The sequence below is a fragment of the Magnolia sinica genome, chromosome 15, assembly GCF_029962835.1.
Source record: "Magnolia sinica isolate HGM2019 chromosome 15, MsV1, whole genome shotgun sequence".
Classification (NCBI taxonomy): Eukaryota; Viridiplantae; Streptophyta; class Magnoliopsida; order Magnoliales; family Magnoliaceae; genus Magnolia; species Magnolia sinica.
Genome location: NC_080587.1, coordinates 4,611,253 through 4,632,027, shown reverse-complemented (window position 1 = coordinate 4,632,027; position 20,775 = coordinate 4,611,253). Strand labels below are relative to the sequence as shown.

Genomic DNA, 20,775 nt, shown 5'->3' with positions numbered 1-20,775 from the left:
ATATATATATATATAAGTGGGCACCAACTTGGATGGAGCACACTACAAAACTCTCGCTGATTGGCTGATTCCATCCATTTAATGCATGGCCTACAAATCGACAGTCAGAAAAAGAAATCATCAGCAGTCTGAATTCATAACAGGGAAATTGTGCGGTTTGGGACCATGTTTTGTTGGTCTGGGTTGTAGAGCAAGAGTGCCTCGTGTGTGGTGGATGAGTTGCACGCTATGACCGTTATCCATTGGCAAGTAGCAGTCACTTTCATCAACAATCAGAAGAATTTGCTGATGAGTGCTAATTACAAAGACCCGAACGCTAAACGCGGACACACATGGATTGACCACTCATCCAAATCGACTTGGTGTATACCGATTCTGGCTCTGCACCACAAGTCCGGATTGAAAATAGGAATGAATTGGCCTGACACGGCCAAGTCACAACTCGACTCAGGATTAATCCGAGTCACCGAATATGAAAAACATGAACACACCACAAGTGCCAATGTGGCACATGCAAGGCATAGTTCAAAAATTCGAAAACTCAATTCGACTTAATGTTCAACCCAGTCATGGTTGAATTGAAGACTCGAACGAGTCTATACCTGACAACATGTAATAATTCATCATCTAAGCCTTATCCCAATTAATTAGAATCGACTACATGAATCCTAATCCACCATTCTACTCTATCAAGGGCCATACCTTCCATTAGGCCGTAGGTCATTGGTCTTTTCTTGCTTCCTCCATACACATTCCTTTCGGGCCTTCTGACCTTCTCAAGCCTTCAACGTATACCAACTCACTCCTAACTGGCATAGCCATACCTTGGGCCTTCTGACCTTCTCAAGCCTTCAACGTATACCAACTCACTCCTAACTGGCATAGCCATACCTTCCATTAAGCCGTAGGTCATTGGTCTTTTCTTGCTACCTCCATGCATGTCTTTGGGCCTTTTGACCTTTTCGAGCCTTCAACGTGTACCAACTCACTCCTAACTAACATGGTTCTTGGTCTCTGTTAGACATGGCTAATCCATCCAAGTCTACTTTCCTCTCATTATCTACTAGGGATGCTCCTAAATTCCATTGAATGCATTTATTTTTAATTCTATCCTTCCTCGTCTTGACATTCATTCCATCTCAACATACTCATTTCAGCTACACTCATCCAATGAACATGTTGTTCCTTAACTGACCAACATTTGTCCCAAAAAGTATGACTGATCTTATAGCCCATTTATGAAATTTCTCTTTCCGCTTAGCACACAAAGATCAAATAAAATTCTAGAGGCATATCACCATTTCTTCCACACCACTTGGATTTTATGGGCAACATCCTTCTCAATCTCTCCACTCTCATGAATTATCGACCCAACATATCAAAAGTGGTCATTTTGGGAAACTTCTTGGCCAACAAGCCCTTGTTTTCATTTGTTTGTTACTAAAATTGTACTCTAAATACTCCATTTTAGTCTAACTAATTTTTAAATCCTTTAGATTCTAAAGAACTCATCATAAATCTAGCTTTGTGTTCATGCCCTCCCTTATCTTGTCAATCAAAACATCATTTGCAAACTACAGACACCATGGGATCTCTTCCTACAAATAGGAGAAATAATTTTCAATATTTTTTCACATTCGATGACGTGTTAAAACTCAATGATGCAAACAACATACAACATGAGATCTCAATCAAAATTCAACTTGTAATAATTATTTAATAACTTTTAAAATATTTAAGTAGTCGAATCTAGGATATTAAAAAAAAATAAAACAAACAAACAAAAAAAAAAGAAACCCACCAAAAAACAAAACAAAACAAAAATTGAAGAAATGCCCAACAGCAGAAATTGGCATGGTTTTTATAAAAAGATATTTTTTACGTGAGTGACTCTGTTCAAATTATGGCAAGTTGTTGAGTTGACCGAGTCATCGAGTCAAATTGACATGGAGTCGAGATAAAGTCACTCTCATAATTGAGTTTCATGATGACTCGGCTCGAAATCTCATTGAGTCATGTTGACTTGGCGAGTTTCGAGTTCAGTCATTGGGTTATTGAACTATGGTGCAAGGTAGGGAGTCCCACAGTTTGTGTATGCTATCCTAAAAACTAGGCTGGCCCACTAATCAAGTGAGCAAAGACATACACATTGGATATAAACAGTTGGTTGTCATTTCACCAAACGTCCTTTTGTTGGTGTACGGGTTACCCGACTAATGAATGGACACACCCACCTGATGAACGTAAAAACCAGATTTTTGGGCTAGGGAACATTCACCGTGGGGACCACCCTACGAACATTTGGACCATGCGCACACTTGTACTAGGGGCATCTGGAATCAGCATTCCTCATTTGAAAAAGCAAAACAGAAGATATATCAATGGTACATGTCTGATGGAGAACTACAACATTCTACTGTTTGATCTTTTCTCATGCTCCTCAAAAGCACATTTCACCAATTTTCGTTCTGATTAGGATTTTCTGACCTGTATCCTGAAGAGGTAGTAATTTCAGGGAAAGAGATCTTGAAGACAGACGATATCGGCAAGGACTCCTGCCGCCGTAGTGTCGTTGCCCGCCCCAGCACCTTGAATCACCAACGGCAGCTCCTGATAACACCTGCTGTATATCTCCAGCTGCAAATACGACGACACGAGACAACAGCTAATCATTCAAGTGTTATGTTACATAGGGACTTCCTATCATAATTGAATGACAAGATCGGATCATATAAGACTAACAGCATGGAGATTGGTTGTTTGCAACAAGAGAAAACAAAACGAGTATAGGGCTGTCAACAGGCTGGGTTCAGGCCAGGCTGAGGCCTGTCCAAGCCCCACCCGCAAAGTAAAATGCCCAAATCCAGCCCTGGCCTGGCACGGGCCAAAACAAACAGGTCCAAGCCAGGCACGTGATAATTATGCATGGCCCAGGTCCAAGTCTGGCCCGAGCTCGAGCTCGAGCCCGGCCACCCTCTTTTGTGCAAGATCTAGGCTACTCAATTGGTGTGACCAATTATGCACAACATTGGCGAAAATGCACTTGAAACCTTAAATGGGGCGGACCGGATTGGGTTCAGGCCAGGCTGACAGGCTCATGGGTACAACCTGAGCCCAGCCTGATCAATAAAAGTGTTTATATTTTAGGCCTGGATCCAGCCCTTGGGCCTCGTATTTCAGCCCAAGCAGGCCCAGCCAAAGAGCGACAGCCCAGCCCAGACCATTTACAGCCCTAGACATAATGGAAGACTTTAGGATGCATTTTGATGTATAATGGAATTGAATTGCAATCATTTGTCTATAGAAGTGGAAATAAGCAAATTTCCTTTCATTCGCCTTCACATTAAGGGTCATTTGGGCAGCACGGATTTTGGCAGTTCAGAATTTTCAATTCAAATCATGTTTGGAAAATCCTCGAAAGAGCCCCTTCTCAAAATGGAAGAGAAAAGGTGCACTGCAAAATCCTAGATTTTCAATCCTCTCCAACTCTCATAGCCGCTCTATCCTCCTCTCATTAGGTCAAAATCTAGACTGCCAAACATAATTTCTGGATTCCACAGAATTCAAATTCAAAATGCCACCCACAACTGAAAGAATGCAAAATACAGGATTTGGATTCTCAAGTCAGAATCCAAATCCATGCTGCCAAACAACGCATAAGCATGCCCGTGCTCCAGGCATCGCACCGTAGGGAGATGGGATTTGACCCTAAACTGCAATTTGACAGCATAGTTCAAGAACCCTAAAACTCGACTTGATGTCTAGCTATGTGGGGTCGACTCAAAGTCTCAAGCCGAGTCTCCACTTGACTCGAATCAGTATTTGATAATTACTTTAGAACATTTATAGTAGTAATAAAATATTAAAATATTTAAGTTAGAATATGTGAAATGGCTGAAACAAGCGGCAGCACAGCTTATTGTGTCTAGTTGCAGACTGTTTTCTTAGTTAAGGGTGCAAGTTCAAACCATCCAAAAAAAGGTTCACCGGCAATCACCTAGGCTCAAGTAACCATGAGATGTGTCAATTCAACCAAGTAAGCAGACCAACTTGATGAGTCTTGTCAACTTTGAGCCAAGTCAGACTCATAAGCTAGTTTCCTAATGACTCAGCTTGAAATTTAGCCAAGCCAATTACACTCGATGAGTTTCAAGTGACCGAGTTTTAGAACTACGATGAATAGTAGGAATCATCGGTGAGCTTTGTCATTTATTCTTGACTAAAACCGATCGTTCCCAATCCAATTCACTTGTGCATCGAAATGTGGGCTTGAGGTTTGCCCTTTTGTTTTTATGCATAAACAACTACATGGCAGTCGTCGTAAATCAACCAATCCTGGGCAATCCAGAAATCTGAATGTGCTTCTTCTTCTTTTTTTTTGTTTTTTTTTTGAAAGATGAACAATCTGAATATGCATATAACATGAGGGGCCCATCAAAATTCCCTAATCAGTCTTAAGGGCCGGGTAGCCCGCCCAATCCGATGAGCCCATCCTGGATTTGGGCTGGGCTTGGACCTACTAGCTTGGCCCATGTGCTGGGTAGGCCTCGAAGGCATGGCCCGATCAATTTTAGGGTCGCCTTGGGCTCAAGAAATTCTAGCTCAACCTGACTCTGAGCATCTGGCCTGAACTTTAGACGTAAATGTGTTATATCCTACAAATATGCCATTCCATTCTTCGGTTGGCACGCCATCCATCTTGAAATAGGCCATTGGTTGCATTCCTCCAAAATGTCTGTTTCTTTATGCATGTGTGGCCCACATGATTAATGGATTGATCAGGAACATCAAGCAAGAAATAGGATTTTATCACTTTTTGGGCCAGGCAGGATTTGGTTGGGCCCCGAGCCCAACCAATATTTTGGGGCTTAGGCTTGGGCCTGATGAGCTAGGCCCATGCCATGCTTGGGCCAAGTTCAGGCGTAGCATGGCCCAGCCCATTGCCTCCATTAATCATTCTACTACTGTAACAAAACATGAGCACATGAAAGATAAAAGCCACACCTCACCACATACTGTAAATCATTGCCTCATTCACTCTACACATAACTAAAGGCGAATTTACTGTGGCATGATAATCGATTAAATATTGAATAAAATTTTTAAAAATTATGATGAGTAGCATACCACATTGTCGCTTCCTTGTAATCTCCCCAAAGCTGAATTTTTGGGAAGCTCTTGAAGACCAACCTCACACCTGATAGAACAGAGACATGAGCGGCTCATTTATCAACAAAGAGATGCTTTTGTAGAAGTTATACTCCAGTTACCATCATTTGAACCTCACAGAAGGGTTTGCTAATTTCCTCGCCTTCACAGGGTGACCTATTGTCAATCTGAAACATTCATTCATTCATACAGCTAGAAGCAAGCCATAGTGCAAGAATCATAATGGTTTGATGATCCTAACCCTTTGAATGGGGCCAATTTGTTACAACCATCTAGTTGGTTTTTTTTTTTTTTTTTTTTGAAGGATTACAACCGTGCCATAAATCAAACAGTTAAGAATCATCAAATCAAAGTGTTATTTTAGAATCATAAGAAATACAAAGTGGGATATATCTACTACATGTTTCATGATGATGGTTAGACCTATTTTGTTCAGCCGATCAATCTTGACTGTCCATTTTCGTGCTATTGATCAGAAGCTCAAGATCACCCGATTGGCATTATTTTTGCACCAAGGCTTGCTCCTAGAATGAACGGTTCGGATTGACAATAGGTCACCCCAGGTGCCATTTAAAAGGTTTGGGGACGTTGCAAACGTTCCCACGAAGATGGGGACGTTGCAAACGTTCCCACGAAGATGGGGACGTTTGCAAAAAACCAACATAAATATATATGAGAAATGTTCACAGCCAATGGTTGGGCAAGTAAGTTGCTGTCCACCCAGCGAATAACTTCCACGTCCAACATCCTACCCATCCAATAGGTTGCCCCCACCATAATGATCGCCTAATGTAAAAATCAGACCCATCCACTCATCGGGTGGATGACACTTGAATTTAATTAGTTATCAGCAGCTATACATCATTTTCTATGGTGTAGCCCACCCAATGAGTGGATGATAGCACTGAATTTTGCATAAGATGATCCTCATTGTGGGGCAAACCTATTGGACAGGGTGGATGTTGAATGCAAATGAAGCACAGCGAAATCAGAATCAGCAGTGGACACTAACAGAACAATATACAAAGTCAATTCTAGACAATTTAGAGTTATATAGTAGCTTCTATTTGTATGAGATTTACCAATCCCACAAGCTGCCACATGCACCAACTAATCAGGTGGGCCTAGAGTTGCACGAAACGTGAAATGAAGCAGTCACAAATTGGGGCATGGGAGCAGGAAAGCATCAGTTTCAAAATATGGCAAGTAGCTAGGAAGCTAGAGTGGGAAGGCAATTGTAAGCGCGATTTGAAGTAGGAACTGCACCTAGTTAGAAGAATCATACAACTAAGGGTGGGCTACATCATTTAGGTGACCTGGCCCAAAAGCCAACCAACTCATTAGGTGGACCACACATGTATGGAAACAATGGGTAGCTTGAAAATTTGCCAGCAAACATCACGTCTACCCATGCGGCCTCCCTGACAAGTTGACCAGCGTGATTTACAGGCCAGATCATCCAAATGGTGGGACCCACCTGATGACAGATTGAATATCCCTATTTAGATCAACACCCGGTACAAGTACAATCAAAAGAATACCTTGAGCCCTCAATCATACATACGTATCGGAGAACATTCCCATTTAAAGAAGCAGCTTTTACTCTTGCTTCAATATCTTTATCGAGAGATGGAAGGCCATTCTCCAGAAAGTCTTCTGTAGACATTTTATCAGGCCCCAAATCATGAGGATACAAGCTGTCAACCTAAAACAAATACAGGAATAATGAAGGTGATTGTTTTCAGTATTTTTAAATAAAATATCAATTAGATTATACGCATGCTCAGATAAGAAAATACATGTCAGCCAGATAGAGACCTTGATATTTTCCAAGTCCATTTGCAGTCCAAGAAGCCGGGAAAGGATCAGAGCCTGTTTTAGAAACAATGAAAAGAAAACTACCAGTTAAAGATTCACCGAAATTGGGACTTTCCCATAGAAGGCAAGGTTATGTTGGAGACCTAATCAAACTCGCTTATCCTTTCGAACTTGGCCAGTGTATGAACTTAGAGGTTTCGATAGCAGTTTTACACTGTTCCCATTGGTGTGGCCCATCAAAGTTTTCTTTAGGACTGATCTTTTGTATGTATGGTTCAAATTAGAACATGGTGCCCCCACCGAGCTTGTGTGTTTCATGAAACTGTATAAAACAGTTGTTGTAGATTATTCCAACCCAAGAATGGGGCTATTGCCACTGCTGGAAATAGGCCTGGATGGCCCGTTAAGCTTCCAGGTCTGCCCTGCCACAGGCTAGTTTGGGGCCAATTTTTAGGCCCATGGGTACGGCACGGCCCTGGATTTCAGGCCCAGTGAATAAACGGCCAGCCTGAGCCTGACCAGTCCATTGCCAAGTGCAAGCCTGGTCAACTTAAGCACTGAAGTAGGAACCATGTGTAGAAGTATTCAACATCCAAACCTTTCTTGCGACATCCATCCCGCCCAGGTCATCTCGTGGATCTGTAAACAAATAAAAGAGGGTGAAGAATTATTGGACTATCCATCCATCTAAGAGAAGGTAACTTAAAAATATTGGCCAAATTCATTTGAAACTTCTGTGAATTACAAGTTTCTTCTTCAACCTCTTCTTTGGAAGTAGAAATAATTTGTTGTTGTTAATTATGGGTATGTTTGGATGTTCCCACCATTAGCAGCTGCTGGGATGTCCACGTACATCGATAGTCTAGAAAATTTCAGATGGTGGTTTCATATTCTAAACTACCTGAAGCACAGAGGATTGGTTTCACGCGCGTGCACACGCACACAGGTCATGATCTAGTGCAAACGGGTTGAGTGGGGTACACCACGATGTGCTAATGACATCCACTCTGGCCATCTTGCACACCATCCCTCATTTGGCGATGGGCCCAAAAACCAGGTCAATCCATGACTCGGGTGGGCCACACGAGTAGGAACAGTTTGGGGGCACTACGCCCATCCAAGTATCAGAATGGCCTAATTTTTAGGTGTGCCATAATCTAAGGCAGATTTCCATATCAATGGATTAGATGGCATATGCAAAAGCAGCACAACATGGTGGCCATATGTGAGAATCAAGGGTGTGCGTCCCCTCTTGACTCCAGCTCGCATTGGCCTGAATTTTGGGCCCATCACAAAACCAGGGATGGCATGCAAGATGGTCGAGTGGATGCCATCAACACATCACGGTGGGCCCCCACATAACTCATTTGAACTATAAAATAGTGAAAACATTTGCACTTGATCATTTTCCGATGTCTGTGTACACAACAAAGAGATTGATAAGGATGTCACCTAAAGAATTCAAGCAAGGTGGAAGAAGTAGAAATGTTCCTTTGAATACCAATCAAAATGAAGAGGATATTCTAATAGCTATAAGACCAGTAGGGGTGTCAATGGGCTGGATTAGGGCCAGGCCAAGCTCTATCCAAGCCCGGCCGCATTGTTCAGCCTAAGTCCAAACCCGGCCGGGGCTCGTGACGGGCCAAGATAGTCCAGCCCGAGCCTGGCCCGAAATGCTTATACCAAGTCCGACCCCAGCCCAAGCCCAAATTAGGTTTTGTAAAATAAAGGGATGCTTGGTGTACCCACACCTACATCGATTGTGATATCTGATATGTTCATTTGGTGGGCCCTACGGTCAAGAGAGGAAGGGAAAGAGAGGCCAACCGGCTGCAATGTCCAAGGACTCCTGCAATAGCTAAAGGCTCCACTGCTGCAATGGTGTCAGTTTGAGCATCGATGATATTTGGTGATATTATCAATATCAACGATATTTTGATGAAAAATCGCTCACAAAAGTTCCTTGGCATCAATGATACCATCAATAATACATGCAGTAACAGCGAATAGCAATAATATCACTGATACAAGGGAAACATCCATAAATAGGCGAATCAGAAACTTGGGAACAAAAAATCTCCATTGTTTTTAAATTTTGTTCCTTATGTGATTTTGATCACTCTTGGTTTTAATGAATCAAAGTTTGGATTTTGAGAGAAATCTCAACTCAAAATGAAGAAGGGCCATAACCCAAAGGCGATGAAATATATATAGGAACTGCATTTTTTCAAATGTTAGCATAGATTGCAGTAGAAATCCATGTCTATGCGTGATTCTCATGCATTGACAAGGATTTGTAGCTAAAAATAAACATTTAAGTGAAAAATGGAGGAAATTGGTGAAATACTAATTTTTCCTTTTAATATTGGAAAATGTGTTTCTCACTGTTAATTAATATAGAAATTTTATATATTAATCAGTGTTGGAAAATCTATTGATTCACTACAAATTTATATCTTCATTTTGTACTCTTTTTTTACAACACATGGTTAGGCCCATATAAAATGGAAACTTTTGTGTGTGTGTGTGTGTGTGTGTATTATCCCTACACATGTAAACATGTGTCTTTTAACATCTCCTAAAATTTCACTGAAAAATTCCACCTTTTTCCTAATGTTTCCCTCATATGGCAATATATTTCTGAGCATCGGTGATATCGGTACATGTTTTCATATCCCTAGTCATTGATAAATGTAACAATGTTGATACTCTGAACATTGGTTGGAATAAGGTTTAGATGATGTTGATGATGATATGTGAATGTGCATGTATGCATGCATATATATACAAAGCAACCAATCCAAGGTATTCCGAAACGGTTACGTAGCAGCTGCAATAATAGCGGTGATAACTATTACACGTTACACGGCAGTAATGGAAAAAATGGCCTGTAATAATCTATTATGGGGTTGAAACAGGTTTTTCTTTCTTTTTTTTTCAAGAAAGGAGAGGAAGAAGAAGCCATAATGGCCCGTATCGTAACGGTAACAGCGGTGGTCATTATGACCACCGTTATGGAATACCTTGAACCAATCCCAATTTACAGATCCACTGAAATGGGCCTAAAAGTCACAAGTGGATCACACAAAAGCAATACAAATAATGCTTCTAAAAGAATTACTTGTAGAACTCAATTTTAATTGGCCAGCATATGATGGATCTACAGCAGAACTACTACTCAAGTCAACCTGGTTCTGTATACCCAAGGCCTTTAGCTGCACGAACAACTTGGCTGAATGGCTTTCCAACTTCTAATTCGCTCATTACATACCCAAGCGTACCTATTATAAATTTCAACAGAAACAATATGTAAGCACTAATACACAAAAACTTTTAAAGAAATCACCAACACAAAAATCTAAACTACTGATAAAATGATCACAGGAATGCCTTCGACAAAGTCATACCACTCAAACTGCCAACGATACGACAAATGGCGTCTCCAGATGAAATTATACGAGTTAAGGAACATATCACAGGAAGGCCAGCTCCAACCTACGAAGAGACATAAACCCCATAGTGATGTGTGCTGAAAGCCTGAAACTTTGGCTCCATATATACATTTGAATATTTAAAATGATATTGCTACCATTCAACAGAGTATGCAGTTATGCATGGAATGGTGCAATATACATCAGAAAACATAACAGTCCGGCATACCCCTATGCGATTTCATGTAAAAGTTGCACTTGGATGATAAGCGAAGAGGTGAAGAACTGGGAAGGAAAAATATGAGAAGAGGAGAGAGAAGAATATAGGTTATAGGAATGTGTGTCTCAGTCCTGCAGACCACCACACCAATGATATTAATAAAGTGAGGCCAACATGAACTATAGGGGTGTCAACACACCGGACTTGGGAAGGGCTAAGGTCTGTCCCAGCTCAAAAAGTAAAACCTCGGCTCGAGCCCGAGCCCAGCCACCCACTTTTGTGCAAGATCTGGGTTATTCAGAGTGTTCCCCATCATGCATGATATATGAGAAAAGTATCCTTGAAATCCTAAACAGGCCAGGCTCGGGCCGGGCTGAAGGGCTCTTAAACAAAGCCCGAGCCCAGCCCAGTTATTAAGCCTAAATTTTAAGCCAAGGCCTGCCCCTCAAGCCTAGTATTCCATCCCAAGCCCAGCCTAAAACAGGCCAGGCCCAAAAGCCCAACAGGCCAGCCTGGCCCATTGATATCCCTACCTCCGCATGACTACACAAGCAAAATCACTAAAGAAACTAGAAATATACAATACAGTATATTGGCAGGACTACGAATCTCTCTACAGTATGTACAAGCTCCAAATAAGAGATGAAATGCACCCCTTTGGAGACACTGCAGTTCCAAAATCTGATTTTAGGATGGAGTAGCAAGGCACAATTGCTACAGGCATGCACAGATATTCAACCAAGCTAATTTTATATCAGGGTACATCACATCATATACTGCCTACTATGTTTGTCAACAACAACAGTACTACCTCGATTACAAGCACCTAATTTCCCATCAGAGGTGGAAATCATTGGTTTGCAAGTGTAATTTGGGTCGCTGAAAAAAGATGTTACCGTTAATTAATTTTACTTTTGTGTTATTTTAGGCAGCATTTGGGCGTGCAGCAATATTCTAGTTGGGGTTGCTTGCTAAGTGTACGGAACCTTAGATGATCAGTGTTTGGGGCAGCCCAAAAAAAATTTATCAACTTCCGACCCGAAATTAGAAGTGAGATAGAATCAGAAGACCACATTCATATCTCAAGCAAGATTTGGCACAAGAGCATTTTTGGCGTCATTCTCTGCTTAATATAAATGATGTCATCATTAAAACCAGATACCAATACTATTCACCAATGTTTAAAAAATCACTTGATCTACTTAGAACCTGGTTGATTCAACCAGTCAGCTGACCTAGTGAAACACTTGCTTGAGTTGGGTGAGTGCCAAGTCCTGATATTTGGACATACCTACTCATAATTTTATATGGGGCGTGCTCCAGTGGTACTGGTGCCACCGTGGTGCCAGGCAGAGCATGAATGAAATCCAATCCATCCACCAGATGTGTCAGAGCATGCTACCCACCAAACCTGAAAATCAGGCTGATCTATGAATAAGATAGGCGACACCACCGGGTACAAGTCGGGAGGGAATGCCCACCATCTTATGTGTATGGAATCTAGGCCATTCTGACTGTTCATCTAGGCAGATGAAGGGATCGGGCCAAAACTCAGGCTGTTTTGCAATTCAGGTGGGCCCCTGTGCAAATCCAGGGTGAGCGTCCTGTTTTTGTTGTGCTGTGGCCCACCTGAGTGTCATATTATGCTGATTTTTTGTACCACAGGGTAACATGAGGTGACCCTTTGATGAATGAGTTGGATGGCCTGCATACATGTGGGCCCCATATCTACCAGGTGCCATCATTAGCTTACGGAGGTATCAGTATCGCTGGAGCACATCCCATTTCATATAAGATTTGAAGAACTGGCTTTAGCTCAACTGAGAAAAAAAAATCATACAACATAGCACGCAAAAGATAATAATATATAAATCTTAGTCTCTCATAAAAGAAAAATAGCTGCCACATTACAGTCACATCATGGGACCAGAAATTAAAGACTGAATGACTGTTGAAAATGGGAGCTAGAAACGTCAACATCAGCACTCCAGTATTCACGAAGCATGAGAAATGACACCCAAAGAAATTGCAATAAATGCTATGCTTCTAAGTACAAAAGAAAAGTGGATACGGTTAGCAGAACCAGGGAATAAACAAGCTTACAGTTGATTCATATCGAACGCGACGCAAGTTCGAGACTAACTTCTCATAATCTTCCTGCAGGAAAGACGATAAAAGAGAATGAGATGCCCAAAAAGCCCAACATCCCACAAAATGCAGACGTAAGGATGCTTAAACGACATCTGCATTCTAGGGTCTATCCAAATTCCAAACTTCCACTAATTGCATTATTCAAAAGCCATATTATTAGATAAGGAAAGGTTAGGATAAGAGGTTACAGTTCCAGATGTAAGTGGCTTCTTATTTGCCAGCACAATACAACAACCCAAATCAACCGCCGGCTTTAGCACACCTATCGTCTCCGAACTGGCAGAGCAATCAACAAGTGCCAAACCTGTGAAATGAAACGGGACAACAAATTGCACACAAATAAATGAACAAACATGAAAAATGTCCGCATGATGACCCAGGCATTGCAGTTGAGGTTGAGACAAAAAAGAATCATATGCCAGATACCATGCTTGTCGTTGTCGGGTTTCTCGTAAATTCCTTTAAACATTACTTGTTACATAGAAATGACATAACCAGAGTTTAAACACAAAACATGGAAGAAATGACCAACAATCTTCAAGGAGAGAGGTTCGCTCAAATACATCCCAACACATTCCAATGATCCAGACCAGTTATTCAAGCAGTCTCACTTTGTACAGTGTAAATGAAACAAATAGAAACCCTAAAAAATAAAATAACAACAACAAAAACAAATAGAAGCTCTCAATTGAGTTATTTCAGCCCTTTGATTACCTTTCTATTTTGCTTTGAACATAAACAATCACCATAACCATTCCTTTGTATAATCAATGGGTTGAAATATTCAATCTGAGAGTTTTCTTGGTTATCCCCCATTTAAGGGGAGCCTTATCGAATAAATGGCTTTCGTCACTGAAAAAGACACAAATCCGATGGCTAGACTCCCGGCGTTTCTTATTGTAATATGTTGAGATGTATTCAAGCAAACCTCTTGACGAGACTACCAAAGTAGAGGTGGCAGCATTTAATTCATAATGACAACCAACCTGTAATTGCAATTAAATGTGTTTAAAGTTGGACTAGAAACATCAGTTATTGCAAGTTGGACCAAGGATCTAAATGGCGATCTTGGAGTGCAACTCACCGGGGACCAAAACCAGTACTCCCTCCGACATCTGTTTCCCGCAAGTACCAGTTGGTTTCAGCCCCATATCAGCTGGTGATATTGAGGATGGAAACTTATACAACTCCAATGATATTTAAAGCCATGAGTTGAGCAGTAATTCAACATTATGAATGGAGTGGTGCTAGCCACAGTTCCAATTAAACATTCAAATGTGGCATAAACATTGTATCTGGCAATGCATTACACAATGGCACCTTAAAGATACAAAGGGACACCTGAGCCTGGGATGCTACCAACCAGTCGATTTGCCTAGAAGGGCAGCAATATCAATAACTTTTCTTGCTGCTTCCGAGTTGCTGAATATTTGGCATTCATCTAAATCAAGTAAACAAAAACCAAAAAAGAAAAGGAGAAAGAAACATTAGTAGGATAACATTACTTTGGAAACTTGCATCCTATATTCAGTCAAAAAGAAATGTGACTTCTGTATTCCTGTTTGATTAGAATCGATGATATAAACAATGGACGGAAAAGCTATGTAAAGACTAATAAGCTAAAACTTAAAAAACAAGGCATAGTGTGATAATATGCTTCAACCGAACAAATCAGAACAATTAGGGTTGCAAGTTGGGTAACCCAAGTTCAGGTCAGGTTCGGTCGAGTTGTCAAGGTCCTCAGGTTGCAATCAGTTTGGAAAACACCAGCCTGATTTGAACTCGGGTTGAGTTCAGGTCGGGCTAGATCAGTTTTGGAAAATTCACATGTATTTGGGTCAAATCAGGTTGGGAAAATCACGTGTATTTGGGTTGGGTTGGGAAACAAGACATGTATTTGGGTTGGGTTGGGTTGGGTTGGGTTGGGTTGGGTCGGGTCGGGTCGGGTTGGGTTGAGCATAGAGGACTTCGGTTAGGTCAGCGTTGGGCACCTTGGGTTGGAATTCGTTGGGGTCGGGTCGGGGTCGGGTCGCAGGTTGGGTCCTCTTGAGGTGAGGCTGGGCTCAGGTTGCCATCAACCCGACCAAACCCGGCCAAGTTGCACCCCTAATAACAATAATAATAAAATTGTATACAGCACCACCTATCTCTAATGAATTCATCATCAAAACATGGTACAAGTATCTACCAAAGTCTCTCAATGCTGTCAGAGAAGAACCAGATGACTTTGCGCGGCAAATTTCCATCAAGAATGCATCATTTAATTCAGTTGTGAAAATGTCGGTAGCAACCAGCAACGACTGACTATCTCGAACTCCCACAACTCGTAAGCTCAATCCCTGCTCCATACATGGTTAATAATCTCAATCAATGAAACTTCTACTGAAACCAAGAAAAAGTCTTAAAAAAACAAAAAAAAAAACAAAAAAACGTCGAATTCAGTTTAGTTAACTGTAGCAATATCAATTCTTCCTGATGATTTCTCTCCCATCCATTTTTCTTCTCTTTTCACTTTCTTTTTACATTCTTACTGGCCATATAAGCAATTACTGCCACACAAAAAGAGAATCTTTCATTTATAGAATTTTGGAGAAACTCTTAAAAAATGCAATTCCTTTTTTTCTCATGCATTAACTGCCCATTTCGCGAAACAGAGACAAATTGATGGAATATATAATCAGCAAGGGCCTTTTGAGTGATGCATTCGGGCCATACAGCATCATCAGACGCATCCAGGATGATCCTACAAATTGGCCGATCAAATATCGGGCCACCAGATCTCATATGAGGCCCTAATAGACAATGATCTCGATCAAAGAATGTCAGGTCCAACTATCCATCTACCCGTTCATATTGAGGATATGGATTCCAGATTGGCCTGATAAGAAGATCTGGATCAGATCCATGGTTTGATGTTAGATACGGTCCCAATCATGGTGCAGCTGACGATGACCAATTATGAACAATTGCAAACACCTCCCCCTCTGGTTTTAGCAATGACATGCTCTCTCTCTGGATGAGCCCAATATAGGTGCAATTGCTGGATGGTCTGGATAATTTCCTTGCTTGTTGCTGAAACATGTCGATGTGGAACACATGACACTAATCACTCATCAAGTGGTAGATGTGTTGGACCAAAAATCAGGCTGGTAGTCATGCCCATCATGAATGGGCGGTCTAGATCATTTCTCCTTTCGCCATATGGCCCATCAAGGATGAGCCCACTAATGTCCAATGTACCATTTCCACGCTTGCTGCTTGCACATGACGCTAACCACTCATAGGGTCATTCCAGCCCCATTGGGCAAAACATCAGGTCAGTCCTCTCATTCATCAGTCCACACATGTATGGTGAATGTGCACTGCCAGTCAATTCCTTTTACCTATTTACATGTAGCCCACCTAATGAATACACTAGCTTTATTGGTCCAATGCAATTTGGTGGGCCCAACTGATAACCAGCGGGGTTGTGGTACACGCATGGCACATTGCCATGTGTGAATGAGGAGTGTTTACAATTATCCCAATTATAGACAGTAATCATCATAGGGCTTTAGGCCTTTTGTAACAGCCATACGGCCTCTAGAACCATACAATTGGTATATTCATGACATATTTGTGTGGTTATGGACTTCAAAACTTTCTGATTAATTAAGGGCCTGTTTAGTTGCCACTTAAAAATGAGTTTGTCTTATTTTAATGCTCAGGGCAATGAAAGAAATAACTGATTAGCCCAGGTAAATTGCTTCGGTGAGGGGCCAAATTCTGTGATTGAGAGACAAGTGGGCGGATCTCATTTTATTTAATCACAATTATGCATTAGAGATCATTTTTATGGTGGGGATTAAAATTATAACCAATAGCTTACATATACTAATTGATAGTGACTAAAATAAGACAAACTCATTTTTAAGTGGCAACCAAATAGGCCCTGCGTAGAGGATAGGTTTATAGAATAGAATAACTAGTAGTAGATGGCTGGCTCTTCGACCATAGTCCTTTCATTTCTTAGTTTTTCTGCGGGTTTGGTGTTCCAAGGGAACTGAGAGTTATACTTCAAATACAATCAGAGGTCAGATCCGCAATTTTCCACTCCATCCTAAGGGGTTGTTTAGCATCAAGGATTTGGGGTGTTTGAAATCCCCTGGTATGCTTGGCACCATAAGGTAACTGGGGTGTTCAAATCCCCTCAAAGAGGGGGTTTGAAATCCACAGTGAAATCTTGGATTGTATCTAAAATCCTTCCAAGAGTTACATGTGTAACATGTGTGTCACTAGACTATTAATCTATTGGCCACATGGCCCACTAATGATGTCCCAAAACAATTAGATTATCAATTGAATCACTATAATTACTTTAATACAATGATCTGTGCCGTCCAAACATTATCCATGTAAATCAACGGTTAAAAATCGTTGGTTAGTCACTCGAATATGATCTTGTGCTTGTGGCCCATCCGAGACTTGGAATTTCATCATTTTCAGGCAAAGTATATATTTCAGCGAGCTTGTTACAACCATTGTGTCAAACATTACATACATACACTAATTAGAGATGTTAAAATTGATTTAGTAATTAAATTCAAACCCCTATAAATATACCATGCATAGCTACTTTTGGATAAGAGGGAATTCTAAATTCCAGGTGCCAAACACAATGGGAGGATTCCAAATCCAGGGGGTTCCGAATCCACACTCCCAAACAGGCCATAAGGTGATTTCTTTCCCCATATTTGAATTTATAGATCTAGATATGATTCTATAGTTTATCTGCATTGGTGAGGCCATCCATTGTTACATGGCCCAGTGTCCAATGAACTTCACCAAACATGACCCACCACCTCAAAATCCCGGTTAATGCAAAGTAAGCCCATTTATTGAACAGTTATGGTCTGCCAGTCGGAGCTTTAGAAATCCAACCATCACTTCTCAAATACATGGACAAATTACAACATTTTCACTTTAGTCTAATTCTCTTTTGAGAAACATTAGCATGAAGTGTGCACCTCATAGAGTTCCCTGAAGTGCGGAGCAAAGCATCTCTCCTTCATGCATGCGGCACACGTGTACACTAATCAAGACCATTGATCTGGTGCATTATCATGAATAGGGGCCATAGTGATGTAGGACCGATGCATAAACTAATTAACATGTGAGTTCAAGTAGCCGAATTAAGATATTTAACAAAAAAAAAAAAAAAAAAATCACTATAATCATCATAAATATTATAAAAATCAAAAGAAAATCATGCATAATCCTAGCCTAAGCTACCAACATTGTAACACAATATCATTAAATAAAAAGAAACTACAATCTAATGGATGTAGGGACATCCAATTAGCATAAGGTATAGTCTAATTTAAAATAGAAAACTTAATACAACTTAGGGTAAAAATTAGGGTTTGGCTAATTTGGGAAAGTAGGAAAATTAGGAATTTTAGGTTTAGGGTTAAGGTTTCAGGGATGGAAGAAATGGGTTTTGATATAATGATGATGGAAAACCAAAAGGGGGCAAGGTGAGATTCACACATGTGGATGTACGGTCACACGTATGGCGTGGGGTGAATGGGTTTAGGTCGGTGAGGGTTTGGATTGTGAATGGGTAAGGGAAAGTTGGGTTTAAGAGAAGACGAAGATCTAGGATAGGAGAATTAAGAACCTAAAGAAAATATTTGGATGAGGGAGAAAAGAGAAGATGGTGTGGGGATAGATGGAGACCTCGCACCTCCGTTGATGAAGATTAGCCTCGCACCAATCTTCCTTCCAAATCGCATGGAAGTATCTTCAAATCGCAGGAAGATGGAAGAAGAAAACAAAAGCTTTTATTTTTTTTTAATCACAAAATCCAATGGGAGAGGGGTCACACACCCCTCCTCTTTTTATATATCCAAGAAGTTTCAAATTTTACAATAATCCTCATGTCTTGTGAATCTTAACGAAAATAGCCCTAATTTAAATAAAATCAACAAAAACACTCATAATGTGTCTAAATATAAAATAATTAAAAACTAAATCCTAAAAGATGAGAAAGTCTAAAATTGATGTAGACGATCAATGATCAATGGCCTGATCATGTAATTCATGCGATCCAATGACCCGATCGTCGCGTCCCTCCGATCCAACGGTCTGAATCACTCCATAAAGTAACTCATGTGCATCTTCCCAGTGTAAGGTCTTCCATATGCTCGCACATGCACATGGGGTCTTCAGCACGATTATAGGTACTCGCCAAGCCACAGGGAAATCAGTGCGACCCGCCTCCTCCTCTGATATGTATTTCCTCATCACACACCCCAATAATTATGACCGTTGTGGCAGGTAGCAGGGATTTTAAGACTCGGTGGCTTAGACCAACTCAGTCGGTCCTGAGTGGAATTGCGACTCAACTGTGTCGGGGGTGTCATATTTTTAATGTTGACTTGTGGAGCTGAACCGAATTCAACTCAACCAAGTACGAGTCGTCAATCCTCGGTAGCCACCCGATCACATAATGAGAAGTGGTCCAAATTCAACATGAAAAACTCACCAAGACCACTTAGCAAATGTGCAAACCACCACAATTTTCAGGCCATTGCCTGTCTACATGATGACCCACCAGATTAGTGGTTCCAAGTTCCAGCCCAGCACGCCAGAGCCCATGATACATCCAGTCCATCCATCCATCAGATGGGTCCCAAAGATCGGCAAGCGACATGATTTTCAGATAATTTCTCACCTACATGATACACCCGCCAAATCAACGGTCCCAATTTCCAATCCTGGCCGAGGGGCCTGCTATGCATCCAGTCCATCCATCCATCAGATGGGTCCCAAAATCCGGCTGATCAAAGATCAGACCATCAGATGGAAGGCCAGGCACAGATCAGACCCATCCAAGGGTCTTAATTAGAGATCCAACCGTCCAGGTTGAATATCTGCACCCATCTGATGAATGGATGGCCCGCATGCAACAGCCCACTTGCATCAGTATCTGATTTTCCTACATTCCAAGCAGCACTAAACCGAAGCCCTAAATTCATTCCGCTCAGGTAGGAGAATCAGTGAGGGTATGTGTTTTGAAAGCGAAAATTTTGCAACCCCCACTTACTGATAGATACACCCAACCATTCTTTCTACTTTGGGTAATAAAAATAGCACAAGATGTACTAAATGTATTACCGAAAGTAGATACAAAAGGGTGCATCTATCAACGACGGCGGGTGTAGACATGAATGCCCTTCACTTTTTTAATTATTTCTGCTATCTGCTTTATATGTATTTGAAGGAATGGAAATGTAGAAAGGGAAGCGATGTGGATGGAATTAGACCTGTTTGGTGTGGGTAGATCGGGTATTTACGATGTGTTGGAGGAGCTGTCGGCCCACCCCTCCGCAGCCCATTAACAGTACCGCAAGCTTCTTCATCTCTCTCTCCTTCTCTCTCGTTTTTTCTGCTGCGTATTTATGAGAGAGAGAGTTCTTTGTACTCTGGCAGCGTATGCCACGCGGATTGGCTAGTGATCGGTGCTCTGTGGACCCCACCATGGTGTGTGTGTTTCATCCACGCCGTCCATCCATTTTTCCAGATCATTTTATAATATGAGCCCAAAAACGAGGTAAATCCAAATCTTAAGTGGACCATATCACAGGAAACAGTGTTGATTGAACACCCACCGTTAAAAACTTTTTGGTGGCCACAAAAGTTTTGGATCAAGCTGATATTTGTTTTTAAACTTCATCCAGGTCTGTATGACCTAATCAACAGTTTTGGATCAAGCAATGGTTGCTGCTGCTGAATGAGTGATGTACTATAGTGTCTTGGAGACAAGTATTAATATTGGGATTTGGGGTTGTTCTTCTTAGTTTGAAGCTCCTGTCTATTTGGGCCATCAGATTGGTGGGCCTTATTGAGGAGACAATCAAAAGTCGTTCTTTCCGGGATTCATTTTTTGAAGAAGTACAAGATCCATGCCCTGAGGATCAGCACATATTTGGAGTGATGATCTGA

General features: G+C 41.2%; 1 protein-coding gene across 3 annotated transcripts; it reads right to left on the bottom strand.

The window, feature by feature from the left end:
- Positions 1–15: 15 nt before the first annotated feature.
- LOC131227061 (uncharacterized) lies at positions 16–20,242 on the bottom strand. 3 transcript variants are annotated; one of them, XM_058222765.1, is made up of 13 exons: positions 20,097–20,242; positions 14,978–15,128; positions 14,153–14,230; positions 12,978–13,093; positions 12,742–12,795; positions 10,395–10,482; positions 10,176–10,268; positions 7,586–7,626; positions 6,988–7,041; positions 6,711–6,874; positions 5,128–5,197; positions 2,488–2,637; positions 16–90 (listed from the first exon to the last, which is right to left on the bottom strand). In XM_058222765.1, exons 1-12 carry the CDS (start codon positions 20,190–20,192, stop codon positions 2,512–2,514), a joined length of 1,131 nt encoding a protein of 376 aa, XP_058078748.1. In that variant the 5' UTR covers positions 20,193–20,242; the 3' UTR covers positions 16–90; positions 2,488–2,511. The 3 variants fall into 3 exon arrangements, with proteins under 3 accessions (XP_058078748.1, XP_058078749.1, XP_058078747.1); XM_058222766.1 differs by lacking the exon at positions 16–90 and adding an exon at positions 17,796–17,878 and having other exon boundaries at positions 2,325–2,637; positions 20,097–20,214; XM_058222764.1 differs by lacking the exon at positions 16–90 and having other exon boundaries at positions 2,325–2,637.
- Between the last annotated feature and the right edge of the window lie 533 nt (positions 20,243–20,775).